This window comes from Grammomys surdaster, unplaced genomic scaffold, assembly GCF_004785775.1.
Source record: "Grammomys surdaster isolate TR1022 unplaced genomic scaffold, NIH_TR_1.0 206, whole genome shotgun sequence".
In the NCBI taxonomy this organism is placed as follows: domain Eukaryota; kingdom Metazoa; phylum Chordata; class Mammalia; order Rodentia; family Muridae; genus Grammomys; species Grammomys surdaster.
The window spans coordinates 3,267,195-3,286,930 of NW_021604651.1; the positions used below are offsets into that span (position 1 = coordinate 3,267,195).

At 38.0% G+C, this 19,736-nt stretch overlaps 1 protein-coding gene across 1 annotated transcript in view; it reads right to left on the reverse strand.

Annotated features, from left to right (window-relative positions):
• Positions 1-19,736, reverse strand: part of Cwf19l2 (CWF19 like cell cycle control factor 2) — a 61,196-nt gene that overhangs the window by 37,305 nt on the left and 4,155 nt on the right. Inside the window, exons 3-8 of the mRNA XM_028771400.1 lie at positions 18,438-18,560; positions 13,630-13,743; positions 12,862-12,981; positions 11,353-11,443; positions 9,137-9,252; positions 7,176-7,825 (exon numbers count right to left, since the gene is read on the reverse strand). Of these exons, the coding sequence (XP_028627233.1) occupies positions 7,176-7,825; positions 9,137-9,252; positions 11,353-11,443; positions 12,862-12,981; positions 13,630-13,743; positions 18,438-18,560 (1,214 nt within the window). The remainder of the gene's footprint in view (positions 1-7,175; positions 7,826-9,136; positions 9,253-11,352; positions 11,444-12,861; positions 12,982-13,629; positions 13,744-18,437; positions 18,561-19,736) is intronic.

Genomic DNA, 19,736 nt, shown 5'->3' on the forward strand with positions numbered 1-19,736 from the left:
AGGAAGGCAGGAAGGCAGGAAGGCAGGAAGGCAGGAAGGCAGGAAGGAAGGAAGGAAGGAAGGAAGGAAGGAAGGAAGGAAGGGAGACTGAGTAATATTTTTGAAAAGATCAGATTACTAAAAAACCTGTATTAAAAGGCAGGTATTACTTATGGACATTTTAATTAACAAAGGAATTCTATAAATGTAAAATATATAAATGTGACGTACGTAAAAGGATGAAAGATACACTGTGTCAATATTAGTCAAAGGAAAGTTGGTGTATCTATGCTAATATGAGACAAATTATTGTATAACACAAAGATGTTGTAACCTGGACAAAGAGGGTTATTTTAAAAGAAAAATGGACTAAGCTATCAAAGTACACAAGAATCCTTACATCCATGTACCTAATAAGGAAGCTTCACAAAGCAAAAACTGATAGTATTTCAACAGACTACTCCACAAGGAAACTATGCATTTTAGCATTTCTAAACACTGCAGAAGGCAAACAGGAAATTAGCAAGAATATGGAAGACGCGTAACTAAGGGAGTCGCTAATGGCTCACAGAACACACCACTCAACATCTATGAGGGACATATTACTTCAGGAAGAATAAAACTGTTCGCCAAAATAGACCATACTCTGAGCCATAAAGCTGGTTTTCATAGGAAGTCTAAGAAGCCAAGTTGTCAAAAAAAATGTTTTCTGATCAATAAAATTAAATTAGAGTTCAATAACAAGAACTGCTAGGTAGCTTTCAACTACCTTCACCAGTCAGCATCAAGCAAAGAGAGAAAGGAAACTGGAAGGCATTCCGAACTGAGTAAAAATGTAAATGCAATATATCTCAATTTGTAGAGATCTTCTAGGGTTTGACCTCGGAGAAAGCAGAAAACTCATTACTTACTTGGAAACAACAGATACCAGGTTACAGCTTTAAGCAGCAGAAAAGTAAAAAATCAAATCAACAGTAATCAGAATATAAGAAATAATTAAAAAGCAGGAAAAAACCAATCAAATCATAGAATACCTCAATACAACCAAAGTTGCTTTTTGAATGCAATCAATAAAGCAGGTGAAGAAAACAAAAACATGGACTATCAACAAGGAAACAAGAGTTCTAAGCATTAACCAAAAGGACACACAGAATGCACACAAGCAACCTGATCTGTAGTTATTAAGAGATACAGTGTAGCTGTAGGCTACAGCTACTCACCAGGTTAAAAAGCCTGCCCATTGCCAAGTGTTTCAACATAAATAGGGGAAATGACGGTTCCATATTCTATTGGTAGTAACATAAACTGACATGCCAATTCTAGGAAACAGTCCCACATTTTGTTAATATTTAGAGTGGAAGCACTGTATGATCCAGTAATTCATCACTTAGGAATTATGCAATAGAAAAGAACTACTGCATATGACATAGAAAAGAAAAGCATATGTACATGAGTGCATATTAAAGTTTTGTTGGGAATGATCCCAGACAGGAAACAATATAAATGTCCACCTACAGAAAATGAAGAACCAGACTGTGGCTTACAAATCAACGATATCTTACCCATCAATCAAAAGGAATGAACTATTAATATGCATAACAAGTGAAGCTAAAAACAGTTATGCTCAGTGAGAAAAGCCAGCTTCCCAGCAAAAAAACATAATGTCTGTATAAAATGTCTGTGGTGAAAGAAAGCCGAAGTATCTGGAAATGGCAGTTGGGGAAGTGGAGGGAGAGGACAGGAGGGGAATATTATAAACATTCACCAGGAGACTTGCAGAGATTGTATAAGATACAAATAAGCATATTCCAAAACTTACAAGTTGTGTACAGCGGTATTACACTTTATCATGCCAATTACACTTCATAAGGCTTTTAAATTTTCAAAATAAAAGAAACAATAAAAGGAGGTAACATTTGAAATATAAATAAAGTAAATATCCAATAAAAGAAAAAAAGGAAAAAAAGGACGGCAAAGTGTATCTTCTCTCAAAAGACAACAAAAACAAAACAAACAAAACAGAAACAAAAAACAAACAAAAAACCCCTGAACTGAGACATTAACGCAAACGTAGTCTATTCTCTCTAATGCCTCCCACAATCTCTAGTCACAGTCTCCTTTTTCCCCACTTTAAGACAGGGTTTCTCTGTGTAGCCCTGATTGTCCTGAAACTCACTCTGCAGATCACACTGGCCTTGAACTCCAGAGATCTGCCTGCCTCTATTTCCTGAGTGCTGGGATTACAGGCTTAAGCTACCACTGCTGGCTCACATCCTCATTTTTTAAATGGTGCATCCGAGGGATGTCTTGGAAGCTATGCCCACTTACACATCCCATTGCCAGGTGATTCAACAAAGGTGAGCTTGGTGTTCAGCTCGCCAAAGAATGGAAGACAGGTAAATGGCCACCTCCTGAGTCTGGCCACTGACACCCATGATAGCCCCAAGACAAAAGGAAGAGGAGTACAAGGAGGAAGAGTGGTTCAGTCCTGATACCTACAATACAAGAAGAAAACTAAGGTTTCTGTACCACCCAAAGGAGGCAAGCCACTTGAGGGAAGGACAGCACATTGCCAAGGAGATACCAGGTGATAGGGACAAGAGATCTGCAGTCCACCATGCTGGAAGGGTATGGCATGGCTCCATCCAACTTAGACATGTCTTCCATCAACAACCAAAGCATGTTCAGGAAGACTCCCCTGCTAGACAAGACAATGACAAAGAAAGTCCTGTCCAAATTCTTTATCACTCCTCAAAAAAAGGGAAGCCTTTCACAAGAGACAGGATCTGCAGGAAACCGTGACCATGGAGTCACAGATTCTAATGCTGACCCTGCTGTCTGTGAAGACAGAAAACAATCTGGCTCTACTGGAGAAGGCTAAGGACTTGGCAGACATAGACTACGAGAAAAGAAGGGTGCAGAGGCAAGTGCTGAGACCTTTGACGAACGACCGCTGCTGCTCTGTCAGAAACGTCAGTAGGAGGCCACCATCCTCAATGCCCAGATGGACGTAGTGGGCCCTTTTCAGGCCATGGCAGAGACCTTCAAAGAGCAACACAAGACAATGGCCACAGCTTTGAACACTATTCGAAATAAGCTGCTTATGTAGATCATCCACATTCGGAGAAATTGGTAGAAACTCCTAGATGATCTTTGCCCAGCCCTGAGGACTGACTACACTGCAGCTCTTGGGTAAGCTGGGCATCTGTCCTCCCAGATACCAATGCAGAGATGCCTTGCCTACTGGAGGAGCTCAAGGACTTAATCACCAAGCAGGATCTAGAGTTTCAAGAATGGTAAGCCAGGAGCTAGAACTTTCCTCCCAGGCCAGTAATAAAGTAGTCCTGATAAATCAGGAAGTCTTAGAAGCCCAGGGTATTCCACCTGCACCCAGTGGTACTTCAGTCAAGACACTGTCAGGGACCACAATCCCCTTGTAGGACGAAATGAATGACGGCACGGGCCTAGCCCTTGACCACCTTGCTGTAGGCAGCCTTCTTGTCATTTTGTGTGCCTTTTCTGTCCATTTACATACCCTCATGCCTTGTTCACAAGGACTGAAGGAAGTTCAGGTGGTGCAGTATTCTGAAACTTTTGTGCATTCTCACTTTTGACCTCAGCACTTCTGTTCTGTGATTTCAGTTTAGGAGACAGGATCTCTTTGCAGAGTCCTGGCTGTCATGAAATTAAGTGATCGCCAGGCCCCTAATCTGCCCTTGCTGCTTTAAAGCAGCCTTAATAAATTCTGATTGATGTGTGTTTAAAAAACAAACAAATAAACAAACTCAAACTCTCAGTTTATAAAAATGGACTTTCACAGTAACTTTAGTTTACAAAAGAATTATTATCTAATTGGTCAATTCTAGAGATCTCCCATCCCCATTTTCCCAGATCTGGGATTGCACACATATACAAAAATGTTGGGTACTAAGTCAAATTCAGTCCTCATGCTTTCTCAGCAAGCAGACCAAACAAACACACAGCCCTCTCCTCATCCCCATGGTAGTACTTCTGCCTCTATCTCCTGTGTATCTCTTCTGCCTCTGACATTGTATACAGAACCATATTTTAGACTGTTAAAACCTGACACATAGCTACTCTGTTATAAGAAAAGTATCCTGAGTGAAGGTGCAGAAGGCCTCTGCTAATGCTCATCTGGGATGCATCTTAGTTCTTTACTTCACCCTACCACTTGGTTGAAAAACATCCCTCTTCCCTCATGTCACAGACCTAAGCTGAAAAATTCAATCAAGAGAAGGTACAAAAGAGAAGTCAACCTAAAGCCTAGAGTTTGCAACAAAATTATAGAGAACAACCTTTCTCCAGCTTCTCTAACCATCTGTAACACTGAGCAGACATTTGAGAGAAACACATAATATCTCCCACTGTCTATAGAGACAAAAGAAGTCTAATTGTATTTGATTTTCCTACATTACAGGCATATTTCTGCAGTCTTCATTATAATTAATTTCTAAAAAGAAAATCCACATTTTCCCATCAAAATGTGTGTTCTCTACACACACATGCACGCACGCACACACGCACGCACGCACACACAGTCTAACATTGTAACATATTTCAAGCTCTCTTTCCCTGCTGGCAGTGTTCACTGTCTCTGTAATAATTCTTTCCTCACCACATACTCTCCCGTTTTCACTCATGCCTAAAGATCTGACTCAAGACAGTTAAGACCTTTCCATGCCCTTCTGAGCTATAATATCAAAATGGCAAAATGACACTCAGAGATTAGTAATAGTATATCAAATTAATTTTGGATTAAATTCAAAAACTCTAAGGACATAGTATGCAGAGGAATTTTAACCCAGCAACATGGCTACTCAAGATGGAATACAGTCATATCTTTACTACGTATCTTTAATCTCAAGCAATGCAGGTAAGGTTAGTTTACAGAAGGGAGCACCCACGTTTGAAAGTAATATCTAATTGAGGAGCAAATATCTAATTGAGGACAAAGTGACGAATCAGAGAAAGGTTTGACAGAATGAGTCAGAGATAGGATATGTCCCACTCTCAGGATAACAGCACAGAAAAGAAATGCTATATAAGAGTAGTGCAGAGAGAAAGAGTCAGTGACTTCTGTTCAGTCAGCTGAGTCCACTGTGGTGGAGTTGAGTTTGTTCATGAGCTCATGAAGTTCAGTGCAGGTCAGCAGAGGCAGTTGAAGCTAGAGGATAAGAAGGAGCCAGAGGATTAGAACAAATTGTCAGAGTTATTTTGAAGCCAATCGGAGCAACCCAGTGAGAAGCTGAGAGAAGCCAGATTGAATCAGTAGCTTGGAGAGGAGGTTGAGCCAGAACAGCTAACCTGAACCAGCCAGCCAGAGATCAGAAAGAACTAGAAAGTGAGATTATTCAGCAGTAAACCTCTAAGATGAAAATTAAATCAGGCGAATAAAAGTTACTTTTAGAATAAAATGCTCTACTCATTTTAAATACTGCTCTGGCTTTCAAGCTCCTAAAAGTTCTTAGCTAATTTATTTTTTCTAACAGACGAAAACTAATACATATATAAATTTTATCTCTAAAAATAATAAGTTTAAAGCTCTAACTCATATGGGCCACTACTAGATGACGTATTCCTGTAAGATAATCACAGGTTAAAAAAGAATGAAGTAGAAATGATAAAGATGATCAGATGAAAGAAAGTCAAACAATGAGTGGAAGGAAAGCTGCCAATGATGCAAGTAAAGAGAAGGAAAAAGCAGCGACACAGAAGCGCTACTGACTCCACTCTTCTCAAGGACACAGAAGCGCTACTGACTCCACTCATCTCAAGGACACAAACCCAGGGGAAAGAAAGCTGTTTTTAAAAGTGTATGTATACGGTAAGATTCAACAGGCTACAGACTTGCCGGATAAAATACTTAGATCTAGTCAAATTCCCTGTTAGCAACAAGGATTTTGGAAATTTGTTTAAATCATAAATATGTCCAATTGCTTCAAAGAAATTACAGCATTTTAATTCACTAGATCAAGCAACCCTAGTGATATAATGAGAAGTACAACCTCAATGTCCTCAGTTTTCATACCTGCAAAGGGCAGGGCTCAGACGATGACCTCTTGAAGTTGTAAAATCAGACTGATAATTTTTTATAGTTCTAAAGCCCATTCGTTTTCAACTTTCTGAGAATCCTGGCATTTAACAATCCAACATATCTTACAATAATGTTCACACAAATGAACAGCCTCCAGCAGTCCTTCATTGGCTCTCTCTGGCATTCTTAAAGGCTCTACCCTGCTCTCTTACCACTACTTGATCACTCAGAAATATTTTTCTTCCAAATATATGGAGATGATTCCTAAATTTTTCTTTATTCCTTAAACCAATCAGGGAGTTCATAAAAAGCCTCAAACGTCTAACATCATCTTATCTATCTGGAAAAAAAAAATCAGATCACAGGGACTCCAGTATATTCCCGTATCATAATATAACTACAAGAAACCTACAGTTTCAGAAGCCGTAACAGAAATGAAGCAATTCAACAACCAGACAGGATACTAACAATGTATGGAAGCATTGCACACAAGGCGCATGTACATTCACAGAAAACAGGACCAACACACTGTGCCAAAATATTAAACCAATATTAATGATATAAGTAATTAATGGCATCATCCCATTGGCAACTGGGGACTAAAAATGATCTACCACCTAAGGCACCCAGAATAAAGCCCAGGTAGTTTGACTTGTAATCCCTGTTATGGTTTTTCAGTCAATTATTAACAGAATTCTCCCTTCAGTTGCATATGACAAGAAGTCAGTGGACAGCCTTTAGTGTTCTGCCTTTCAGGGTGTTTCAAACAGGATCTCTCATTTTTGCTACTATGTACAATGACTTTTTCTAATCCCTGCCATGATTAGTCAGTCATCATAACAATATTTCCACTTAAGTTTCTAAAGTCTATCTGGCCCCTGAGCTTCTGAGGGAATTTTCCTGTTTCTACCTCCCATCTTTCTGCTAGAGCACTGGGGTTACAAATGCACACAACTATGCCAGCTATCTGAGCTGTCTCCCCAGACCTTTAACCTATTTTAATGATCATTTAAGTGGACGGTTGTCCTTACCTTTTGGACACACTTTTTCTACCTCAAACATGGCCACCCCTAATGACAAAATCAAGGTTTGATCCCATCCCACTCAAGAACCTATGTGAAAACATATATACATAAAATACCCAGCAACTGTCAACGCTGTGTCCTGCAGATGTGCTTTTCCTGGTGGGTCACCTCTCACGCTCTCAGCCTGTAACTGCTCTCTTCTGTCTCCTGTAGAGAACTGACTGGTACTGCAGCTCCAGGTTTCCAACTGCTTTTGATCTGAAGGCTTCCTGTTTTCTTCTCCCCGACCAGATCGACTCCATGATGTTGAACTTTCTTCACTGCTCTCTGTGGGTTTTCGAAAATCACGATGCAAAGACGCCTGAGGCACTAATGGAGACTTTGAAGCAGATGATTCAAAATTTCTCCTCTTGTAACATGACAGTTCATCTTCATCAGTGGGTCTTAAGAATTTAGATCTCAATTTTCCAGAAGAGTCTTGGCTTTTTCTTAGGGCAGATTCCCTTCTACAGGTTCCTAGAGTCCCAGATCTCTTCCCTGTGTCAGGACCACGAAACTTACAGTTGCTGCTGTTTGCAGGCTCCATTTCCAAGTGTCTGTCCTCTGACAGACTTGTACATTTCACGAAGTCTGACGTGCCACTGGCTTGACTACACAGTGCTCTATCTGAATACGCAGGCTTCCTCCACCGTTCCCATCCACAGTCTTCTCTTCTGCATGCAATTTTTTCAGCTTCTTTTAATTTTGACTGAAATACTTCCACTGACTATAAGGGAGAATAACAATATATTTACAATTAAGAAAAGTTCAGTGTCTTGTCATCCACATGCCACTGTGTCATGATACACTGTTAAATGGTAGAATAAAAACCCCCAACCAAAATACAGAACCCTAAAAATTACAATACACTGCTTTCCAACACAATACTTTAAAAAATATAAGTAAAGAAGAAAATTAAATCAAATAAAAAGATTTCAAAAAGAGAGGCACTAAGAGCAAATTCTCTATACAAGAGTGTCACACAGACACTCTTTAAAAAGTCATAACTAATTCGTACTGGTAGCTTAAGATTCCAGAGGGTATACTGGCTGCTAAAACTATCGATCCTTGTCAGTAGGGGAAAAAAAAACCACTGTCTAAACCTAAGATAGACTAATAAATGGAGGTGGGGGAATTCAGTTATAATGAATGAAATAAATTCTTAAAAATCAAATGGACCAAGAAATTCTCTATAGTTTAGTAAACAGATGCATGGTTTTTGATTTTTTATTTTTTAAAAAAGATACATAGATGGCGTTTGATACGTGTTAGTACTTCTAGATATAATGATGAGAGAAAAACATTAAAAAAATAAAATAATAATAATAATAATAATAATGATAATAAAAGGATTCCACCCAACCGATTTTCTTAAACAGAAGGGCTCATTTAATAGCCTTTAGGGTAGGGGTAGGAAAAAAAAGACTTGCAGATTAAGATACGTAATTAGAGTCAAACTAAAAATCCTTGCAAAAACTGGACAGGGACAGGAGTATACGACTGGGAGTGTGTTTATAGACAAGATATGCAGGTATAGCATTACTTGAAACGAAAGACATTAAATTGGCTTAAAAATATATGCTGAAGCACAGCTACACTGTCAAAATGCTAAAATATATGAAACTCCCCAGTCTACCAAGATGTCAACAATCCTTATCCCTAAAGGCATACTACAGAGACTCCCCTGTATCATTTAAATTTCCTTCCAATGAGAAAAATGCTACTTTTACACTAAATATATACATATTTACATTTTACACGCTTGGGTTTTACATTCATTATGTTACCCTTAAGACACTGTGGACGAGGCTGGCAAGATAGCTCAACGGCTAACCACACTTGCCACCAAGCCTGATGACTTGAGTTTAATTCCTGGGATGCACATGGTAGGAGACAACAACATGAGGGAAGGACAAAACTGACTCTCATGAATTGTGCCCTTAAATTGCCCCCTTAAATGTTTCATAGCTCCAAACAAAGACACTTAGTTTTTCAAGTAACTATGAAAGCAATATATTTCTCCTTAAAGCACACTTACCCCGTATTTTTCAGCTACAACATCTTCAAATTTTCTGTTTTCTTTTTGAGCTTGTTCCTTCATTCTTTGACAAGACTTTCTTAGCCACCTTAATCCGCCATCCTCTACTCCTGTAGCTAAATTCCAATAATAAGCATTAGTTATATTTATTAGGTGGTTGCTGTACAATTAATATTTACTGTCCTTATCATTTTAAAGTATAAAAGCAAATACTTTCCTTGAATATTTAAAAGTTATAACCACAATCAATATTCACCATATATTTACATGACTACTTTTACAAGCTACAAAGGCTTGTCATGATGAAACGAGAAACAAAACTGTAAGTAAGTACCATTTAAGAGAACAAGCATAAAATTATACAATACAAGAAAGGTATGAAGAAAATCAAAGAAGTGAAGGATTATTTGTTTATTTAGTGAGATGGGGTTTTACTATGCAATCTTGCACTCTGCACTCATGTGTACCAGGCTGGCCTTGAACTCAGAGGTATGCCTGCCTCTGCCTCCTAAGCCCTAGTATTAAACAGATGTGCCACCATGTTCAGCTTAAGTATTATTTTTAACTGGAAGGTCATGGAAAATTCCATATAATGAGCTCAAGACAATGAGTCAGATTTATTTTAAAATATATACTGGAATTGACACTCCCAGAAATATGGAATAAATGTGCATAGAGGAGAAAGATATCTGAGAAGCAACACAAAGTATAAATAAGGAAGTTATGGAAGATAATGTCATTAAGATAAACCTCCAAGAATCTAAGTCTTTCACACCGCTGTGCCCTCTCTGGTACTTAAGGCTAACATGCCCTTTATCAGGTGTAATGGCATGCTCTATTCAAATTGATCATATATCTGCACGTGTAGTAAAATATACAGTGGATTTTATAAAACTTAATCTTCACTCTGGAATCTGAGCCTGTAACATACAGGGTTTTGTCATTTCCTTTCTAATTAAATGCGTGGAAAACTGTAGGGAGGGAAGGCATGAAATGACGTGAAATGGAACAGTGTGTCCTCCTGGACCCTTCAACTGTTCTGTCCCTTCTGTCTGCTAAGAAGGGTTAGGGCAGAACTCCATGTCTTTCATACTCAGGGTCCTTCAGAACCTACTGAATACCAAATCCACAGGTTAAGTGTCAATTCTAGGTTCTCCGGAAACATGACCTCACTTGACTCTCTGACACTGGAGTGACTTATAAATGTCAGACTCATAAGGTCAGGCTGAGTTAACTCATTGTTCCCTAGTTGTTAACTTTCTAGAAATCTGTATTTCAAAGAAAGCTGTATATGACTAACATTACTGATATTTACTTAATCCAGTAAAGACATTTCTGCCCATGCTAAAAGCAAAATAGAAACCTGTAGTTTCCTATAATTTCATAAAATTACTAAGAATTGTAAAGATGTCTATGAGGTGGATTCATCTCATAGGTGAGCTTCAAGCTCAAATACAAAAAGAATCTTAAGAAGCAGTCAAATAGAAATGAATTATAAATAAAAATCAAGAAAATATCTTACGGATAAATAATCGTGACAGAAAGATAACATCTTTATTTATAATATTGTATTCTGGTTCAATTGTATTTAAACTTATCACTGAATTGGCAATGCAACATACTGAGCACTATGTTCTTTTTTTTAACTGTGAAGTATGCCTAAGTAATACGCAAATATTTTGTCTTCGCTACTAGAAAGCAATAGCACTCTACTAAGCAACACAAATTTTATGAATGCTGACAAATAATGAACTTCTAAAAGCAATAAAATTGCATCTTTAATATTTATATATTTTCATAAGTTTTAAACTAAATGTATTTCTATAGTTTACTATAGAATTCATCAAATCAAATGCAACGTAAAGTTGTGTTTGTCTTAACCTGTTTAAAATAGAAATTTGCAAATGATGGCAATATGTACTTAATCATCTTGCTGCCAAATACATAAACTTTCCAAACACTAATTCCTTAAATAAGAATTCAAAAGACTGCATAAGTTTTATAAATTTCTTGTTATATATAAATTCAAGTCATTCTATTAGGAATTCTGAAATATAAGAATTTGTATGATTTTGTAAGTGTATATTGACTGTACAAATTAATGGGGTTTATTATGACATTTTCAGACATGTATACAACATATTTTAATCTTATTTTTCCCTCTTATTACTAGAAATTCAGAAATGCCTACAAGTCTACAAAAAATATAAAAATACCTTTAGTAACTAGCGGTACACAGTTTTCTGATGGGAGACCCGTGCCCCCGTCCTTCCAGTATGGATTCAATTCTCTTTCTAGCAGTTTGGCCTATAACAAAACATTTTGAAAGGTTAGAGTGTAAAAGTCAACCGAGAATGGAAATGATTACTAAATTTGAAGTGGCTAACTGTCAGAGATATAAGCCTAGACAAACCATTTACAATTCTTAAGACACGTGATGTAACTTGCAGGTAACAATGTCTAACTCATGTTCATATGTTTTTATTGAACACCTCCCATGTCTCACGATCTCCAAGTCTAACTCAGGAGACTATATTATAAGACTTAGACGAGACATTCTAAAACTCACATCCTCTGATGCTCCATATGGCCAGCAGCTTAATTACAAACCAAGATAATTAGCATATTTACATTTACAATTAGATTGAGAGAAAAAAGACACAAAGAACAATACTGAATACATAATCCTCAAAATGACTTGGCCATACTTCCCACTTGCTAATCTATATTACTTTCAAAGTATAGTATAAAGACAATCTACAAAGCCACAAGCTACAATACTTCTATACTTTGCGGGTTCCCATTTTTTCATCTTTGATTTAAATCCAACCTGTTTTGGTCTCTAAGAATTTCCCACTGTTTTCTTGCCAATAAAGAGAAACAATAACATCAACACACTTGTTTCATGCTTCCTATAGAGCTCTATGTGTCTTGAAAGCATTCTTATTACTAATTTGTAAACACACAGAAGGCTCAGTTGATTGTTCAACTGTAATTCATATAACACATAATTGCTCAACTACACTTACCTAAATGTACACATCTAAGATATGTCTTATGAAAAACATGTATTTTATGTGCCTGTGTCCAGGTGTGAAAATGTGAGCATGTGTGCAGGTGCTTGCCCAGGCCAGAAGTATTGGCTCTCCTGAAGTTGAGTTACAGGTAGCCATAAACCACACACACTAGGTTCTGAATTGAATCTGGGTCCTCTGAAAGAGCTGTGATGCTCTTAACCACTAAGCCATCTCTACAGCCTGAATCTAGAACATACTTTTATACAAATTACATACTTATTTTTATTTTATGCATATTTTATATGTATGACTGCCTGTATGCATGCCTGAGTGTCACATGTGTGTAGCTCCCACAGAGGTCAAAGGAAGACATTGAAACCCTCGGAACTGGAGTTACAGATGGCTGCCAGTTGCCATGTGCTGAAAGCCCAATTTGGATCCTCTGGAAAGAACAGCTAGTATTCTTGACTGCTGAACTATCTATTAAGCCCTTGTATACTATTAAACAGTTTCCTACAAGAAATTTATTTTAAAAAATTTGTTTCAGAGTTCTTAGTTCTGATTGTTGTCAAACATCACTAAAAAAAACTATTTTACAAATAAATTGGCATTACAAATAAGGCATTTGCGTAAATAAAAAACATAAAACAACTTACTAGTTTATTTAAGGCAAATTCAAAAATTAAAACATTGAGACTGTTTTCTCACCTGCTCTAAGGCTTGGGTTTTCTCCCGTTCTAGCTGTCTTAGAGTTTCCTTTTCAGATTTAAGTGATGATGAGGACACTGTTTTCATGGACATAAAATCAACAGTCATCCACTCTTCACGCTGTTTAAAAGAAAGAAGCCAGTTCCATCATCACTTAAGAGCATCGTAAGATTAGAGACAGCAGGTACCAGCCAGGAGCAAACACTGCATGGCTAGCTACTCACAAGTTTCTCATTTTTGCTGCACTTTAGTCTCTCCCTTATAAAAGTATGAAAAAGTACTCACCTTCCAAGCTTGTTTTAAGGAGTAAAGAAAATAACAAGTATAAAAAGCAGCCAACATAGATTCTAGTGCACACAAACATTCACCTTTCTTCCCTCATCTGTGGCTAAGTGGATAAATTACATTCTTTCTTAAGTATATGAACCAGAATTCAACATGCATTTACTATTCAATGACAGGCACTGATAAGCAAGTTATGAGATAAGGGGAGGAGAAGTAGACACGCACATAGGAGGTTCAGACAGGGGAATAGTGTCAGGCAAATCCCTCAAAAGAGGAAAATGTCAACAACCAAAGCAGGGAGAATTCTGAATGGCTGCAGCAAAGATGAGATACGTCTGATGTTCAGACCAGCATTTCTGTGGTAAAGGTTCATAAACTACTGCTAAAGTCTAACTCTTCTCTTGAAGAAGTTATAATCATCAGTCTAACATCCACCTGTTCTTAGAAGCTGCCATTTGTCTCTGAAATCAGGTGGGTGCTCACCTGAAAAGCGTGGCTGTCACATTCTTTTTCTGTCCTTTTGTCTTTCACTTTCCAGGTCTTTTCTTTGTCAGGTATCTGGGAGGGAGCAGCCTCAACCCACTCGTCTTCAGAGCTCTAACAACATTTAGCACATATATAACATTCACAAATTTGCACACTTATATAAAAAAAGACCTACAAAATACCTTCTAGTGTAGTTGGGAAACTCGGAGGCTAATGGGATCATATGAGCAAATACCAAAGCAAACCCAGTGAGAAAAAAAATATTGCATGTGTGTATGTGCATGCTATGTGTGGTGCTTGTGAGTGGTGAATGTGTATCTGTGAGAGAATGCACATGCCCATAAACATGTACTTAGAGGCCAGTGGAGGACATTAAGTCACTCTGCTCTACTATTCCTCTCTTTATTCCCTTGTAAGAGTCTCTAATTGAACTTGGGTGTGGCAGCCAGCAAGCTCCAGAACACCTGCTTTTACACAGGTCTCGGGTTATAGCCTGGGCAGCCATGTCCAGCTTTTTATATGGGTGCAAGTGGTTGAGACTCAGGAGCTCATGTTTATTGTATAGCACTCTCCCAACAGAGGCAAGTACCTAGACTAAACTGATGTTCTACTAGTCAATGAAATTCCTCATTTTTTTCTAAATGTTTTTAAGATTTGTGTTTGTGTATGTGTGTATGTGTGTGTGTGTGATGTGGTGTATGTGTGTGTGTGTGTGTGTGCACGTTTCTGTGTAGAACACATTGTTTAGATATCCTGGAGCTGGAGCTATGGCTGGCTACTTCGAGCAATCCAATTTGGCAGCTAAAAACAACTGGGCCTCAGTCCTCTGAAAGAGCAGCAAATGCTTATAACTACTGAGCCATTTCTTCCACCCTTTAAGATACAAGTACGTTTTAAAAAAAAAACATACAAGTATGTGTGTCAAGTGATACAATCAACATGTAAAACATATTTATACTCTGCCACATCAACTATGAACTGTTTCCCAAGGCAAAGTAGATGCTTCTGATTCATTTATTCATGCCTTAATTTGAATTTAAATGCCAGAACTTATTTATATTCACATACTTTTTTTAAACAAATAATCATTATATATGTATTTCTAGCTTACCTCAAGTTTATATTGTCAAAGCAATTTAATACTTCCATCAAAATTCTTGATGTCATGCACTAAAATGGGAATTTATAGACTGAAATTATTAGTACTTTCTTCAGAAGACTATGAATTTGCTAAAATAAAGTAAAGTAATAAAGACTTTGAGTTCTAGGGCGTCCTGTCACAGGTGTTCTACAGTGAGGGCTTTTTTGTCTTACCATATCCTGACCAACCAACTGAATTCATTAGTTTGAGCCACTTGGACTCCATCAGCAAAATCCCAACCCAGACAAAAGCAATAACCACCTGCAACTTCATGACGCTAATGAAACCAGAATTAACCTTACTGATCCTTAGTTGGATTAAGTAGTAAGTTCTATTACCACAGAAGCCACAATCACTTTTGCCTACTTTGTACCTGTCTTAGGGTTTTACTGCAGTGAACAGACAATGACCAAGGCAATTCTTATAAGGACAACATTTAACTGGGGCTGGCTTACAGGTTCAGAGATTCAGTCCATTACCATCAAGGCATGAACATGGCAGCATCCAGGCAAGCATGGTGCAGGAGGAGCTGAGAGTTCTACATCTTCATCTGAAGGCTGCTAGAAGAGCAATCACTTCTAGGCAGCTAGGATGAGGGTCTTAAAGCTCACACCCACTGTGACAACTACTCTAACAGGGCCACACCTTCTAATAGTGCCACTCCCTAGGCAGAGCATACACAAAACATAACATTCCACTCCCTGGCCCCAAAAGGCTTGTTCTAACAACACATGAGTCTATGGGGGCCATACTTAAACATAGCATAATGCAAAATACATTTAGTGCAACTTCCAAAGTATGCATAGTCTATAGCAGTCTCAACAACGTTAAAAGTCCAAAGTTCAAAGTCTCTTCTAACATTCATGCAATCAACTGTAATCACCAAAACAAGACAGGAAACCTGCTGGGCAAACTCCAAACTCTGCGTCTCCATGGCTGATGTCAAAGTGGTCTTCAGATCTACAATTCCTTCTTCATCTTTGCTGACTGCAACAAACTTCTTTCTCCCAGGCTGGTTCCACTCCCTGTAAGCAGCTTTCCTCAGCAAATATCTCAAGGCTTTAGCATCTCAAACATCGTGGGGTCTCCAATGCAACTTTAGTGTTACAGCTTCTTGTTCCAATATCTGGGATCCACATATGATATTCTGGGCTCCTCCAAAGGGTTGGCATCACTTCTCCAGCTCTGCCCTCAGTAGCACTCTAAGCTCAGGTTGATCCACTCATTTGCACAAGGTAAACCTTGACTATCTCTGGAACACAGCTTCTTTGTGCTCTCAGAAAACACTTCCCAGATTTCATCTCAGTGATGCTGGTCTCTTCTTAATCACTGCTAATTTCTTAGCCCCAGCTAACCAGCATCAACTGTCTATTATTCACTCTAAAGCCAGAGCAACCTGAGGGAAGCTGCTGAGTTCTGCTGCTTGCAGGAGCTGGAACATGGGCCCCTTGTTCTATTATATTATCACTAGCTTCCTGTTTTCCAACTGCTTCACTGCCTAAACTTGGCTGTCCTGGATCTTGCTCTGTAGGTTGACCTTGAACAAACCATAACAGTACCTCTGTTATCTCTCTTTTCACCCTCCTGGAGTTTTCTACCAGTTAACATTTCCTATACTCTAAAAAAGTTTTCTCATCTCTTACCTTAGTAAATGTAGACCACTTTGGCTTCCTACCTATTCCCCACAACTTCCCACCAAAATTACTTACAGCTGTGCTTGGCCTAACCTTCTATCAACACCTCCTGCTGCAGGCAAGTCCTCCTAGAAGCATCTGGTCTTATTCCTGCCTCCTCAATCTTCTGATTTGCTTCAAAGAAAGAACCCTGGAGGCCTAGAGATTCATATGCTGAAGCATTTCATATCCAAACCTTTTTTTTTTTTTTTTTGGAAGAGGCAGAATTTCCTGGCCTTACATATCCCTGTAGTAGCAATTCACCTTCCTACTCCAATATTACTAAAAAAGTAATCTCCTAAACATTTCTCTAAACTCTTAATTATCATACACACTAATCTAGCAACAACTCTTCAAAATTCATCAAATCCAGTTTTTATCTCCAGAACCTCAATTTTGTTGATAACTCATGTTCAAGATTTTCAAAATATTCTCCGGCCTCACCCTCAATGTTTACTCTGCATTTCCTTCGTGTAGTCGCCCCTCTTTGCTCCATTTTCAAACACTCTTGCTGTTTGGCAGTTTCCTCTTCTCATTATTGCATGTTTTGTGCTCTAAGCACTCCTTGGGACCATTACTTTCACCTTTATGGTTTTGAGTACCTTCCCCCCCCTCCCCCCGGTCCAACTAAAGCTTTGGTGAGTTAATCATCATCTTGAATATTATTTTAAATTCAAAAACACATAATCCCATTATCTTCCACAAAGCCTGTTTCTTCTGCTGAATTTCTAAACTGAGTTACCTGGCACCATCAAATCAGAAATCAGAGAGTCATCTTACCCAGCAGTCAAGCTGATACTTAATTCCAAAACACTAGTCAAATGTACCATGTAGCAAGCAGGACATCACTGCCCTGGGATCCCACCTGAAACCCAAGCCTCCAGCTCCAGTCCTGGCCCTAACAGACTGCTTCAGAGGTACACATCGACCAAATTCACTTCAAGTTATTCTGCAGGAATTGCAAGTCAAATCAAATGGGCTGATGTAAAACTAAGGGGAACTGAAGAGGCATTGTCAGGTTCCACCTTTCTGTGGAAAAGTAGAATTCAACAACAACAAACAAACCACAACAAATAAAACAAAAAGAATGGTTTTTGTTGTTTTCTCCTTCTCCTCCTCCTCTTCTTCCTCTTCTTCTTCCTCTTCCTCCTTCTACAGGAGTCTTAAATCAGACATCATTGTCATCTTCACAACTGAATAACCAAATAAAGCTCTAGTAGTTCCATCCTTCCTGCCCCTCTTCTTTTCCCAGTCTCTATCCACCAAATATTTGGAGTGCTACATGGAAATCTGACCACAGTACCTATCTTGCTTGGCTTCCTGTCGCTAAGACTTCAGAATCTCACTTCCTTCCTGCTGTCAGAATCCAGTTTTGTTTGGAGAAGTAATCAATCCTAAACATTTCTAGGCCACCACTGTCTACACATAACCCCTTTCTTCTTGAAAATAAGTATAAAAGATATGGCCTGCTTTCATTTATTCTGAGTTTCCACAGACTAGAACTGGTACCCAACACTCTCTTCTTTTTGGTCCAAAAGATAAACAAATAAATAAATTCTATTTTAAAGACTTAGATATTAATGTCTTTGAAGAAAACAGAAGTACAAAAGAAAAGACCCCAGTGTTTTAAAACTCTTTTCCCTTATATTTGTAATACAGTTCCTTGATGCTTTGCTTTATAATTTTTCAGCCACTTGATTACAAGTGTTTTCCTCTCCTTCCCATGCAGCTCTTCATTGTGGGCATTCACCTGTCAGTTTCCCTGAGCATCTTATAACCATCATGTCTCCAACAAAAATGATGACTAAATGATATCCCATTTTCTGGAGCCAACTATCTACATAGCCACTACTCCCCCGGGAATTCCAAGTGTGTGTCTTTCTATAAGTAGTAATACTTTAAGGTCTCTTTAATGCACCATCAAATCCTACACACCTATCCCTGAAGTCACGCTCCCCCAGCCTCTGAGCCCAGTCCTGGTATCCACTTACTGAGGAGCTGTCAGTCGACTCACTCTGTTTCTGACATTTCTGTTTCTTCCTCTTCTTTTTCTTCTCTTTCTTTACTTTTTTTGAATGCTTGTCCTTTCTCTTCTTTTTCTTCTCAGAATGTTCCTAATAATTTTGAACAAGTATACAGGGAATTTAATCTTACCTAATTTTAACAGAAAGACACTTTGAATAAGAAGAAAAATCCATGTTCCTAGAGATTTTACATCTCTCATGAAAAGAAATGAAAATTATGATACTACATTAGAGAAATGTAAAACTCTCCAAGAAACCTTAATATTCTTTCTATAAGATAAGCACTACTAGTCAGTGAAGTAGCTCACATTTCTTACAAGAAAAATGAGAAAAATTTTGGTTACATTATTTGTATGTGACCAATATTATCAAATAAATACAGATATATACATACAACCAGTTATTAATACATATTAAGTATTTATAAATTCTTAAAAAACAGATTTTTAATATTCTCAATTTAATATCCACAAAAAAAAAAGTGAGTGGACGAGGGACACATAACATCAGCTAAAATCTTGCTATAAAGTATACATAGATCAAAATATCATAGTGTACTCTATAAATGTAAACTAACATTTGTTAATTAAAAAAAAAAAAACCTGCACCAGCATGATGCACATGCCAGAAGGCAAGCTGCTGAAAATTTGTAAAAACAGAAAAACAAGGCTTGATGAGAGAAAAAGACATAAATTGTAAAACAGTGTCCTTTCAGATCTAGAAGCTTCCTAAAAATATACCACAGATTGATAACTAAATCTGGTAAGCCAACACAAATAACAAAAGCTTTTCATATCATGGTGAACTCTCTGGTCAAGACAGACACTTTATTAACAGAAGAGATAAACTTCACGAATACCAACTATCTCATAGTAAAGATATACTGACAACTTGAGTTCAATCCCTGTAACTACAAGGTAGGAGAGAACTTAGGCAAGTTATCCTGTGACCTTAACATATCACATAGACAGACACATAGACAGACAGACAGACAGACAGACACATACAGAAGAAATGTAAAGAAAAAATTGTTCCAATTATTAACTTGGATAGTATTTTGTTTTTTGTTTTGTTTTGTTTTAAGACATAAGCCATGCCTTTAATCCCAGCACTTGGAAGGGACAGGCAGGCAGATCTCTGTGTGTTTAAAGCCTGCCTCCTCTACATAACAAGTTCCAGACCAGTCAGGGCTACATAGAGACCGTTCCTCAAACTACCAAAAACAACAGAATAAGTCATATCATTAATTTCATCACGTCTGTCAAT